Source organism: Micromesistius poutassou (assembly GCF_964030765.1).
Source record: "Micromesistius poutassou genome assembly, chromosome: 16".
NCBI lineage: Eukaryota > Metazoa > Chordata > Actinopteri > Gadiformes > Gadidae > Micromesistius > Micromesistius poutassou.
Window position 1 is genome coordinate 1485626 of NC_140286.1, and position 14222 is coordinate 1499847.

The window sequence follows — 14222 nt, forward strand, 5'->3', positions numbered from 1 at the left end:
TGTGTGTGTGTGTGTGTGTGTGTGTGTGTGTGGGGGGGGGGGGGGGGGGGGTGTTTCTTTGAATGAGAAAGGGCGACGTGACGCATCGCTTCTGGGAAATGTCATATTTTCTGGATAGAAGGAGAGAGAGAGAGAGAGAGAGAGAGAGAGAGAGAGAGAGAGAGAGAGAGAGAGAGAGAGAGAGAGAGAGAGAGAGAGAGAGGTGTGTGTGACGCGCACAGGCAGCAGCACACCCCCAGACAGCCCCTAGTATTCCCTCACGACTCCAGCAGAGCGGTGGGAGAGAGGAGGACAGTGCGTTGTGGTGGTGGTGGTGCAGCAGCGGCAGCGGCGGCGGGCGGAAGGGGCTTCCTCCGGCGACCGCCCACGCATGAATGAACATTCAGCTAGGGTGGATGACACATAGTAAGGGGCGCGAAAAGGATTCACCGACACTGCCGTCCGCCGTCCAGACAGACAGACAGACACAGACAAGACAGACAGACAACCATAAAGACGCAGGCAGCAACCCCCCCCCCCATGCAAATAGTCAATGTTATGGCTTGTGAAGTCGCGAAACTACAACATTCCCATTTCTTCCCATCATCATAGCACGTATCTTTTGATGCCACACACACACACAAAAAAAAAGTGATGAGTCTAGTTTAGAGCCCTGCTCGGCAGCAACAGTGTCGGTCGGTGTCGGGTATTTCCTCGACACTTCTGAGGCCAGAAGCACAACTCACGTCGGTGTCATTAATGGTAGTATGTAAATGCACTGTGGTGCGACTTATTGACTAATTCAGTGCTAGGCGTTTTCTTGACCACGGAGATCCGACAGGACTGTTTGGGGGACTGCCCCTGGTCAATGAACATTGGCTCATTCACCATCACAAGCAACGTTACGACAATATGTTTCTTATGTATTATCATCGGGCTGCTTACCTCCCACACATAACAGGGACATCTCTGATGATAGTGGCGTGAACGTCCCCTGTCCGCTGCTGAGTCCCACGGTCCTCCGTGATTTGTTGGGGATTCTCGGTTCCCTTTCCTCCTCCTCCTCCTCCTTCTTCTTCTTCTTCTTCTTCTTCTTCTTCTTCTTCTCCTCCCGGGTAGCCAATACACAATTCTGGCCCCGATAATTCCCCCCCCTCAACAACAACAACAAAAAAAGCAATCAGCTCATTTGATTTCTCTTTCCCCTGTAATGCATTGCTTTTTCAGTCGCTCTCCTCCACTCCTCTTGCGCGCACAGCCATCTTGTTTCAGAACTACATCCGCGAGGACAGCTCCCCGCGCCGCGTGACGTCAATGTCGAGTGCTGACGAGAAGCAGGCGGTGGCGGTGGTGGTGGAAGCACCACTACAGTGAATAATCCCCCCCGAGTCGAGTGGAAACATGTTGAGTCGACTGAGGCAATTATGTTCTTGTATGGTCAATCAATGTCATAACACATTATTATTATTACTACCGGCTATTATGCATTTACATCTATCTTTTGAGTTAAACTTTGGGGGGGGGGGGGGGGGGGGGGGATGATTAATTGATCATCGTTTTTGAATCAGCCGCCCCCCCCGGATGATAAAAATAGATCGAACGAAATAATGAGAACCTTGCAGGTCCTCCTTAAAGGGCCTGGTCCTGGCTCTATAGCCTCGGGAGAGCATCCAGCAGCACAGACGCTGTGGGGGGGGGGAGAGCCATGGCGATAGACGCCTTGTAAAGACACACACATGTGGTGGACCTTGATGTTGTTGGACCTTGAACTCACCACCAGCTACATTGCTGTCTGATGTCTGACGGTGGTCTTCCCCCGGATTATAACCGGGCTGACACTGCATGGTGCATTGGCCTCTTCAGTTCCTCTCTTCCTCCTAATAGAGAAGTGGCCTGAAACGGCGCAGCCACAGCCGTCAGAGAGAGACAGAGGCAGGACGTGTCATCCGATAGGGCTGCTGTTTCTTTCCTCTCCAGAGTTTGGAACAGGTGGCCTATAAGGTTGTTAGGATCCTCAGGATCCTCAGCGTTGTTTACTTGCTGCCTTGTCTCTGGGGTTGGTCACTGTCACGTTATATTTGTCTGTTTGTCAGCCTGCTTTCTCGGCATGCCTCTTCTGTCGTGGAGGAGTCAAGGAGTTCAAGGAAGGAAGGCCTGGCTGCCTGTAACGTCCGCTTGTCCACACCGTCATGTCATGTGTCCTCGGCGGATGAGGTCAGAAATGACTCATCTGTGAGTGACTTGTGTGTCTCCCTCCAGACACAGTCGCCGCCTCCCATTTTCCTTCTTCAGTGTCACTGTCTCCTTGCTCCACACACACACACACACACACACACACACACACACACATACACACACGTGCGTGCGCACACACACACACACACACACACACACACACACATACACACGTGCGTGCGCACACACACACACACACACACACACACACATATATATAGTAACTTATATATATATATATATATGTATATATATATATATATAGTAAATATATAGTCAATTTTTGTGGTAGTTTGGGTATAGTTTGGGTATTTCCTAAAGCGGAGGTTACCAATTTACGGTTTGGATAATAACTTGGATAATAAATAAGTGATAGGTTATGTATTGAAGTGAAATTGTAATCTTGATATCTGTAAATGCATCATGACATGAATTGTTTCTGCAGACCGCACCGACCTACATAAAGCCACCTACAACCCATCTCGTCATCAGTGTTACTTAGATGTTAAAAGGTACTGCGCTAAGGTCAGCTTGAGTATGTAACAGTTGACCAAAACCGTTACATAACCAATTAATTCCCCCTCGGCGTCGAGGGTCCGGTGTAGTTCCCCTCACAGCCCACGGGGGCGGCAGAGACAAAGCGGACAAAGCGAACTCCCCGAAAGAGTCGCGAGACGAAGTGTTTTGTTTACGCCTGCGTCACCGCCCCTCCCCTCGAGTAGAAACTGTCAGGTTCAAGATGGCTGCCGGGGACAACAGTGGCAGACCTCCATGTCTCAATTTTTCTGGCCAGGGCTCTGTCGGCAATGGGCAGCCCAGCAACAGCCTGTTCACCATGCCCACTTCCAACAGCGGCTCGGTCGGTCAGAACGCCGGGGCCCAGGGGCCGACGCGGCGCCCCAACCCCCAGGTCGGGCCTGGCGAGGGCGAAGGCAACAACGGCCTTGCACCTGGAGGAGCCCAGCCGAATGCGCATAACTCGATCCAGCAGCAGCAGCAGCAGCAGGCTCAAGGTGCAGCGGCGGCGGCGGCGGGGGGGACAGCCGGGGGGCCGATGGCCACTTTGGCGTCCAACATGACTTCCGCGGCGTCCAACGCGTCCTCGTCCGCAGCGCCGTCCTCCACCCACCCGTCGCTGTCGTCGGCCACCCCGGCGTCCGTGCTGGTGTACCGGGAGCCCGTGTACAACTGGCAGGCGACGAAAAGCACCGTGAAGGAGCGGTTCGCCTTCCTCTTCAATAACGAGGTGCTCAGCGACGTGCATTTTCTGGTCGGCAAAGGCATGGGCGTGCAGAGGATACCTGCTCACAGGTACGTATTTACTTTTTTATTTATTTATTTTTTTGCGTCGCACCTATAGTGCACATTTCATCGTCGCTTGACACCGACCCGCGAATTGCTTGATTGAACTGACATGTACATGGGGGGCCTAATTCTAATCCCCCCCTTCCCTTCACCACGTCAGGTTCGTTCTAGCGGTCGGGAGTGCAGTGTTTGATGCAATGTTTAACGGCGGCATGGCCACCACCTCGACGGAGATCGAGCTGCCCGATGTCGAGCCCGCTGCCTTCCTCGCCCTGCTCAAGTAAGCTCCCCTCATGCCATGTGTCGCTGTCTGTTTCTGTGACGTAGCATGCACCCGCCGACCGTGCTTGTGAAATAGCGTGTTGTGTTGCCCCCCCCCCCCACCTCCCACAATCTGTCACATATGGAGGCAGTAATCCAATACGGCTTACGTTCACATATGATAATACGTTGATGGATGATCAGATGATGGGTACACACAGCCACGCAGCCGACTGAAACATAACGATCTCTTATACTACAGGTTTTTGTATTCTGATGAGGTCCAGATAGGGCCCGAGACCGTGATGACCACGTTGTATACGGCCAAGAAGTACGCTGTTCCTGCCCTGGAGGCACACTGCGTGGAATTCCTCAAGAAGAACCTGAGGGCTGACAATGCCTTCATGTTGCTCACACAGGTAGAACATAAACTCTTACAGTACATCTACAGTCATCTACGTCTCAGTGGTTGTCAAACATTGACAACCGTTGAATGCTACTGCTAATGACGAGTCGCCACCGCCGCTTAAGCTGTTTTGCAAAGAAGTCGACTCGCAAAAAGCTCCCCTCCTAACCCTACATTGACACATGAGCCTGAAGCACTCAATCTAAATTGGCTCATCGCGACGCAGGCACAGCCAACTATAAACAGATATTCTCTTAGCTTTTCCCTTACTGAGCGCTGAGTGCTGACGGACTGCTGACGGCATTTGTAACTAATTACATTCACATCATAGCTTTTAAATCTGATCCTCCTCACCATCTTTTTAATATGTGTTACTTTTTTTTGGGGGGGGGTGGGGGGTTATTTTTTTTGGGTTTTATTCTTTTCCAGGCCCGATTGTTCGATGAGCCACAGCTGGCCAGCCTCTGTCTGGAGAGCATCGACAAGAACACGGGGGACGCCCTGGCCGCGGAGGGCTTCACGGACATCGACCTGGGTACTACTACAGCCTCAAGAAGCTCAGCTCACCACCTCGCTCAGCACCTCAAAACACTGAGCTTTAACCGTGGCTGTTCCGTCCGACCGAATAACTTAAGATACACGTTCTCTCTCTCTCTCTCTCTCTCTCTCTCTCTCTCTCTCTCTCTCTCTCTCTCTCTCTCTCTCTCTGCCTCTCTCGCCGCCGCCGCCGCCTCTCCCCCTCCAGACACGCTGGTGGCGGTGCTGGAGCGCGACACCCTGGGCGTGAGGGAGGTGCGTCTGTTCGGGGCGGCGGTGCGCTGGGCGGAGGCTGAGACGCACCGGCAGCAGCTGCAGCCCACGCCCGAGAACAAGCGGCGCGTGCTGGGCAAGGCCCTCACGCTCATCCGCTTCCCCCTCATGACCATCGAGGAGTTTGCGGCCGGGAAAAATGAAATAAAAGGTATTATTCTCATTTTCTCTTTACTGTTCCTACCGATACATTATAGTTTGGGGGTTTGATCCAAAAGTGTGCTTTTGCTGTGATGTTTGTGTTGAATGTGTAAATAAAGAGTCGGAGAATCTTGTTCAAGGAAGCCTACAGTTAGACCCGCTAATGCTGGGGTTCGAACTGAGAACCTCATCAGCTGGGAGCCAAAAGCCTTCAAGGTCACCGTGACACGCCACCAGGTGTGAGTGTGATTAGCCGTTACAAGCCGTTTTTTGAAAATCTGCCTCTTGTGACATCACAAGTGGGCGTGTCCACCCCTAGATGTGTGACGGATAGATGAGCAACGTTTTTCTACAGTCCACTGGGGTAGGCTGGTAGACTGATCTATCACAGCAGCACACACATCTAGGTGGACACGCCCCACCTGTGATGTCAGAAGAAGAGGCAGATTTTCAAACCGGCTTGTAGCGGCTAATCACACTCACACCTGGTCACACCTGTCACGCGACCTTTAACCGTAATGACTACCGTACGATCGTTTGCTGCCCCTGTGCGTTCCCTCTTCCACGGCACGTCGGTCCCATGCTCTGTCTGTTCTTCTGTCGTCCTGATAACCGTGAACCACCGCTGGTGTCGTCGTCGTTGTCAGGTCCGGCCCAGTCCAGCATCCTGACGGACCGGGAGGTGGTGAGTCTGTTCCTGCACTTCACCGTCAACCCCAAGCCCCGCGTGGAGTTCATCGACCGGCCGCGCTGCTGCCTGCGCGGCAAGGAGTGCAGCATCACGCGCTTCGGTCAGGTGGAGAGCCGCTGGGGCTACAGCGGGACCAGCGACCGCATACGGTGCGTGAGGGGCCTCCGTGGTCTGGATTAGGGATCGACCCATATGGGTTTGTTTTTTTTAGGGCCGATACCGATACCAATTTTTTTTTTTTCATCAGCCTTAGCCGATGACCGATACGGCGATACCGATTTTTTTTTGGAGGCGATGCTGGAAGATAGAAGAAAAAAGCAGATACCCGCAAATATCGGCCGATAATATCTGTACGCAATTTGGCTGCTTGCCGTCGCTTCCCTGTCGTCATTGTGTTAAACCAGCCAATAGCGCGCCAGGGGGAAAAGCCAGCTTGGTGATTGGTTCCCGCAAAAGCATATCGGAAGCAGAAATAAACGTGTAGCTCCTCTCCAGACCCTGCTGCAGGGCGAGTTCAAATCGCCGGCAAGAATGTGCTGGCGATTTGAATTACCAGCACGGCGATAGGATCTCAGGTTTAGGATCTCAGGGTTAAGCTGGACTTACACAAACTCAGTGAGGGAATAAGTACTTGTGTCCTATACTTTCACTTAAGAAAATTAGTTTAAGTATTTCACTTTACAATATAAAAAAAATATAGGAAAAATATTTATAATTTATATGAAATGGTACTCCTTGGATCCGTGGCCTTGGATTTTATGGTGTGCAGAAGCGATCTATTCATTATGCATAAGCCTTGGTGTAGTGCTTGTCAATACTTGAACCACAGCTGTACTTGCAGGTACATCTGACATGTAATATTAATGAGTAATAGCGGAATTATAGGCAAATAAACTTCTACTAACAATTAAATCACCTATATAGGTACACTGGAGTAGCTCAATATTGTAGCAAAGTATAGTAAAAGTACAGTATATAAGTACAGTATAGTAAAATGAGTAAATGTACTGATGCATCCCTTGTGTGTTTTTTTTCCATTCAGATTTTCAGTAAACAGAAGGATATTTGTGGTCGGCTTCGGCCTCTACGGCTCTATACATGGACCGACAGACTACCAAGTTAATATCCAGGTACAGTACCCCATCAGGGAATTGAATACGAACCACTACCCGTTTATTGTTAATACGCCGGGCGGGAAACATGACGTCCATGCCTCTTCTGCGTGCAGATCATCCACACAGACAGCAACACGGTGCTGGGACAGAACGACACGGGCTTCAGCTGCGACGGCTCGGCCAACACCTTCAGAGTCATGTTCAAGGAGCCCGTGGAAATCCTGCCCAACGTCAACTACACGGCCTGCGCTACACTCAAGGTACCCGCCTCTCCCGCACCGCCGCGGCAGGGCCCCGCTGTCGCACGGACGATCGTTTGATTGGTTTAGTTTGTTTGAAAAGGAAAATGTATTATTTGGGCTTCATTTCGATGGATGGTTTTTAAGAGTAGAAACACCATCAACATCTGCTGCTCGTAGTTTCGGAAATGCAGTTCACTTTTTCTGTTGCAGATTATTTTAGATTTGTTCTCTTTTTTTCTGTCGGTCAAAGCAAGGCAATGAAACAATAAATTATCGTATCATGATAGACTTTTGATCAATATCAATATAAAACATGTAACAATATATCGATAAGAGACTGGACCACCGAATCTAGCAGCTGGGTTTGTTAGACAAACACGTTTCCATACTTATTTACAATATTTGAGTGTTTTTCATTGTTGTGTCGACATTGGAGTATTTATCAATGAAGAACAGTGGAAGGTCGTATTGAGTGTTAAACAGAAGTGTTTAAATCCAGCATGGTAATTCCTAGTGTTTTTAGGTCATTAAAATGATCAATAGTTATCGATATCGATCAATATGATCAAGTTATATCGTGATTGAGCCATATCGCCCAGGCCTACTTTGAGCCCTATCCCAATTCTCCCCCTTCCCCTAGATTTCAGCCCTAACTCTAGATTTTGCGCATTCCTGCGAAGGGGTAGGGTGTCCCAATACTTAAGGGAGCTAAGGGGGAGTGCTGTTTTTCCCTTAAAATCATCCCTTGAACGCTAGCCAGCTCGGTAGCTGACTTGCAGCGAAGGGCACTCAAAGCAAGTGTTCTCGTTAAAGGGAGAGAAATGGGACTGGTGTCTGGTATGTTGTGATAGACAGTTCCCATTGAAGACTTTGCATCGACTGGACTAATAAATAATGTATATAGTTGCAGGGTTTCCCGCAGAAAATGTGTCTGTTGAGGTTGTGGGGTTTGCTGTCGTACCTGGGGGGTGCGGTGGGGGTTGCTGTCTGATAACGTAGTTTAGGTAGCGGGCGTCTTGTTGCTTAAGCAACTGCCTAAGCTGTAAAGTGCTGTGGAAAACCCTGAGTTAAATCCACAGTGAACATAATCGCTCCTCAGTCCCAGGGCATGCATTTTAGTTTTCCCTGAGCTAGCGCTGTTGTTGTTGTTTTGGTGTTGATGTGGTGTTGAAGTGTCCTTAGCTCCACCGTCGCTCATCCTCCTCTTCCTCCTCCTCCTCCTCCTCCTCTTCTTCCTCCTCCTCCTCTCCAGGGGCCGGACTCCCACTACGGCACCAAGGGCATGCGGAAGGTCACCCACGAGTCGTCGTCCACCGGGGCCAAGACCTGCTTCACCTTCTGCTACGCGGCGGGCAACAACAACGGCACCTCGGTGGAGGACGGCCAGATCCCCGAGGTCATCTTCTACACGTAGTCCGCTCGCGCGCGCTGACCCTTTTTGTACCCTAACCTTGTGATCACCCTCACCTCGGTTTTGTGCCAAATCTCTTACCATCTCTACCCCAACCCCCTCGCCCCCCACCCCCGCCCCCACCCCAACCCCCTCGCCCCCCACCCCCGCCCCCCCCCCCACCCCCACCAGCAGCAAGACTGGTGCTTCACTTTGTGTCACTCGTGCTCCTCTCCATTCTCGACGACATGGTACCAGCGTTGGCGGTGTGGGGAGACACGGTGAGGTGAAGTGAAGGGGCGGGGGAGTGGGGATGTCTGACGTTCATCATTGTTGACACCATCTCTAGCCTGATGGTCTCCTCTGTTTAAGGTACTGTCTGGTGGGGGTGGGGGCGGTTGTTGAGTGATGTAAACTTCTTCAAAACAGTCTCGGAATGAATTGATGCGGATGAGAGAAAGAGAGCGAAGGCAGTTCTCTTTACCTTTCATCACAGTTTTAATGTAATTCGTCTGGACAGAAGACAAATGAGCTCAATATAGACATTACTTGTAGCTGTGTGGTCAATCGTCCTGTATCAAACTGCATTAGAGAAAAGAGAAATGCTATTGTATGAATGTAGATTGTTTTTAAAGTGCCGATAAGGCATGCCGTAAATACGTTCTTGTTTTCCTCATCATTAAGTGCAGGCCACCCATCTTTAGACCAGCATTTCACTGCAGCAATAACAGACTTGGTACGCTTACTGAATGCTTTAAAAAGGAAAATGCAACCAATTCTATTACTTTTTTTATTTTTTTTCCCCCCCAAGACTAGTCTTGGATTACCTTTTTAAAAAAGAAGAAACCAGCCCGAACCAGCTTCTGAAGCTTCTGTCACACTTCTGAAGGTGTGATCTTGTCATGATTGTATCCAATGTCAGGTATATAAGGCGGCTAAAGAATGCATACATTTGACACCCTGCCCCGCATGGCATATACCTATATGGGAGGTTCCTCGCACTTGTTCGTAACACCTCTTCATCCAGGTCTACTAACAATGGATGCACACTAACTCTTTTTTGTTTGTTTTGTTTTGTTTTCGTCAGGTTTTTTTTTTTTTCTGTTTGGAAATGTGTAAGTTGGAAAAGAGATTTTCCTTTGACCCAGATTGTTAAAGGGTTGTATATTAAACTGGCATTTATTAACATTATTGATGTAATTTCAAATGAATATGAAATAAAATGTAAGGATAAGTTATCCTCTTTTTTTTGGCTTCTTATTCAAGAACAAAATGTGTTTAGAATCAATCAAGTGTTACTTACCTACCTACCTGCCATTGTAGATTATGAATAAATAACAAGCTAAAGTCCATTGGAGGAAAGAAGAAAACAAAATATGTATATATTCGATTCCTATTTTTTTTTTTCCAAAATGACCTCAACAACGCTCGCCTAGGCACCACTAAAGCTGACCCCACACTACAAGATAAATGTCCCGATATCGGGGCCGATTTGCCCCTTACGAGAATCGGGGTGGCGTTCCCATGGCAGCCGAATCGGGACGAAAATCGGCCAAGATTATCCTGTCTGCCGTAGTGTTCTAAGATAGAATCTCATAAACTTAAGACCTCCCGATCTCAAAATCGGGGTTATCCAACATGTTAGATATTTTCGGCATGTTGAGTGTGTAGTCAACATAATAGCGACGCACGCACACACAAACACACACGCAAAACACACACACACGCTGACCCGAAGGTGCTCCATAATGCCAAAGCGCATTCAATTCTCACTTTTCAATTTTCGTTTCCAAATATTTATTTAAAAACGAAAATATCTGTTTTAGTGCGTGTGTGTTAAATTAAATGTTTTTATATCTTAAACAAATTCCGTTGCAAATAGGAGGCGCGCAGCATCAATATCCTAACACAGACACATTTTGCAGATTGTAAATTGACATGATACATTGTAAACGTTCACAATCCTGCTCTATGCTCTGTGATATTTTGTTTATCATCATTTCTATTAACTTCTGCGAGGCGCATAAAGTGGTCATGTAGATCGGTCGTCTGCCCGTCTATTGCGCGTATCACACATGAGCAGATCTTGCACACAACGTCAGTCGTGTCCCTTGGCTGTCCTATTTGTTGTATATTTGTTGATGTTATTGTCACGCGTGTTCTGGTTATTTGCGCATGATTAAACATGAGTCTTTATATGGCGATAAAACAAAGCTTTGTTGCGTTTTTTTCCCTTCTTTTTGAAGTGGGGATCGGGGGTGCGCCAACCCGGTTGGGACGTAAAGGGGGTGCGCAGGAAAAAAAGTTTGGGAACCGCTGCTCTAGATCTACCATCTCTTGTCTCTCGATCTCTTGTCTCGTGCTGGATGACGTAGCCTACACGGCCGAGAAAGATTATCCTGTAGTGTGGGGTGTCTTGTGTTCTAATCTTATGTCGGATCGGAGAGCAAAAATCGGCTGCGATTCTCGTTAAGTGTGGGGTGTACTCCGACTCAAAAATCGCATAAGATAAAAAAAATCGTGTAGTGTGGGGCAGCCTTAAGGCACCACCATTAAGGCAGATGTTTCTGTGGTGGGAGCATTGTTTGATAGAGGCAGTTGGTCAAAAGATTAAATACGCTACCAAACACATAAGGTAGCACTTTTTGATAGGGTAGCATGATTCTATAGACTCTGATACTGTATTATAACGTCTTTATTGGAGAGTTAAGGGGTACAGTGTGTATATTTTACACCGCGGATCAATAGTGTCGTCATGCGCATGTGCAGAACCACTAGGTAGCAAAATCTGACAAGGGAGCAGAAATTGGCAGAACACCGGCCGTGGGAATAGTTCCTCTGTTCCAGGTGACCCAGCGTAATGTTGGACTTTATCTGTCCAGGAAACGCACTGCCCCTGATGAAGCCAATTCGGCGAAGAAAACATGATTTTTAAGTCTGTTAATATTCCTAAACGTTATAAAAGTATGTAAAAAAACAACAACAAAAAAAAAACTGCAAGCCAAGCGATCGTGGCGCTCTTCTCGTCTGTGACGCCAGGAGTGATGATGATGATGCGTGTGCTGGAATGTGCCTTGTTACTCTACAGGGGGCGCTATTCACTACATCGTGATATCTCTTACATTCATGGTCAGAATATGTCAGCCCTGCATTTAAAAGTCTATATATATATATATATATATATAATTAGATTTTTAAATTGATGCTGACAGGCAATAAACCGTCAGAACTGATCATGTAGAATATATATATATATATATTCTATGATGATCATGTAGAATATATATATATATATATATATATATATATATATATTCTACATATATATTCTCATGTAGAATATATATATATATATATATATATATATATATATATATATATATATTCTACATGATAATTTCTGACGGTGTATTGCCTGTCAGCATCAATCTAAACTAAATGAATATATAAATAAATGTGTAAAATGTACATGCAATGTATATATACATGAATGTATAAGTATATATACATATATATATAGGGACAGAGACAAATATTTATATATATAGGCCTATAGAGAGAGAGAGATTGCACATAAGTGGTTAATTGCCGCTGTCCTACTGTAATCTCCTGATCTCAGATAATACCCACCTAATCATCGTAATGCACATTTTATAGCTGATATATGACACAGTTTCGTGAGCACACTCATGTTCAGCATTTGTATTAGGCTACCTCAGAGGTGGTATATTTGAATTCATCTGAGTAAATAAGCTTTTTGTCGCCCCCTAATGGTATTTGTCTGGATTTGTTTGTTCCCTGGTCGAGCGTTAAGGAATAGGGAACTAGGAGGGAACACGTGAATGATTTCGGACACAGGGAATGTTGCCTTTTACTGCATATGCTGCTATACATTGGATCTTTCCTTGTTATTTGTAGCCTACTTTTAAATTGACTAAGAGGACGATGACTGGGAATGATGTAATGGCACGTGATTGGCCGATTACCCAAATTTGAATATGCTATGCGTCAACATTGATGTCGCAGATTGCCTCTCATGTCTAGATGCTGCAGGCTGGAGTGAAGTCGTCCCATGTTGACTGTGAGCTCTACAGACCTTTCGGCTCTGTAGGTGAACCACAGCGGGACGAGGAAGGGTCGGTGATGGCCTTGAAGCCGGTCAGCACGAGGTGCTCAAAGGTCTCCATAACCACGGCGGTCAGGGCGGCTCTAAGGCTCTTGACCCACGGCCTTTGGGAGAGCGGATGGGGGTAGATGTTGTGAGGCCGGCAGGTATCCCTGCATTCAACCAGGGAGTTGTTACAGGCGTCCGTCGACACTGGAGACAGCCGGTCCAGCTAGGTTAGACGTCTTGAAGGATTTTTAAACGTCTACGTCGACAATGTCAGTGTTTCCGTTTTAATTTGCGCTCTATTAAACAATTTAGTCAACAAAACAAAACTATTAAGAGGTGTTTACAGGAATACACGCCAGCCTCATGCCTACATGAACTAGACAACAGTTTCATTTAGGGAAACCTTGCGGTGTGCTTAACATAGGCCTAAAGATAGTCATAGGGCCTATATCTTGTTGCACTTTGGAATTTCGAATCTTTCGAAATAACAATATAGATAGCATAGGTCAACTCCCAAGCAATTAAGCCTATTACAATGACAATAATATTGTGCTTCCTGATGCAGATAAGCGTTTTACTGCGTCCCCAAATCAGTGAACAGAAAAAGAACACTGAATAATGAAACTGTAACTGAGTTCCAGGAATTCCTGGCGCAGCCATTTTGGAATATGAAAAAATGAAATAATAACACAAAATATGTAATTAGCCTATGTTTATTTTATTTTATTGTTATTATTTGATGTATTCTTTTATTTGTGTAAGCTCTCGACGCTAATCACATCCTATGGTCAAATGCTTCACAAACCTTGCGTCCGCCATCCATTACAATTGCTTTAGGCCTACACCAAACAAATAAAGTGAATGTAAATAAAGTTAATAACATAATGTATATGTTATTTTAAGAGTGGAGCTAGAGTAAAATGGGGTGCTACTAAACTAGAATAATAATCCTTTGGTGTAATAATTGTGTGCATTAGTGCACGCGTAGCCCAAAGTGCTGCTGCTGCTGATGATGATGATGACTTTCCGACCTTTCCAATTTCCTGTAATGCGAGGTTGATGTCAGTGCAGGGGTGGAAACAGATTTAAGTGTATCGGGGTAATTGTTAGGTTTATTTCCGAAGGGTCCTGCTTTCCTTGGAAAAGAGCTCAGTGATTGGTGGCGATGTGATGATGATAGCAGTGTGTTTCCTTTCTCCAACAGCAACTAGAACAGAGCTGTGATTCACACTTTTGTTTTTCTGCTCTGTTCTTTTCTGTTGAATGGCTTAATTTTTGCAGGATCGATGAGTACTGATTATATGTTTGAGAACATGACATAATGGCTCGCTCTTTATGGTGCATGAATGGCGCCCTGATGGTTTGGATAAGGTCCTGACTGATAAGGCGTGATACAGCACGTTCCCTCGAGTCAGGGGAATACGGCTGGGACACTTTATTCTGTTATTATTGCACGTGTTATGTTACGGTTTGCTGAGAATTGTAATCGCAAATTGATTTTTAATATTTGTATGATTGTGTGTTGTTGTTTGC

The 14222-nt window shown here is 46.8% G+C and overlaps 1 protein-coding gene across 2 annotated transcripts; it reads left to right on the top strand.

The window, feature by feature from the left end:
* Positions 1 to 2950: 2950 nt before the first annotated feature.
* On the top strand, positions 2951 to 9803 carry LOC311361136 (BTB/POZ domain-containing protein 2-like; the record flags this gene model as incomplete). Of its 2 annotated transcripts, none has more annotated exons than XM_084481344.1 (9): positions 2951 to 3525; positions 3680 to 3799; positions 4043 to 4199; positions 4616 to 4721; positions 4932 to 5147; positions 5785 to 5977; positions 6871 to 6958; positions 7057 to 7203; positions 8438 to 9801. In XM_084481344.1, 9 exons carry the CDS (start codon positions 2954 to 2956, stop codon positions 8597 to 8599), a joined length of 1761 nt encoding a protein of 586 aa, XP_084337470.1. In that variant the 3' UTR covers positions 8600 to 9801. The 2 variants fall into 2 exon arrangements, with proteins under 2 accessions (XP_084337470.1, XP_084337469.1); XM_084481343.1 differs by having other exon boundaries at positions 2954 to 3525; positions 4932 to 5146; positions 5745 to 5977; positions 8438 to 9803.
* Positions 9804 to 14222: the final 4419 nt, after the last annotated feature.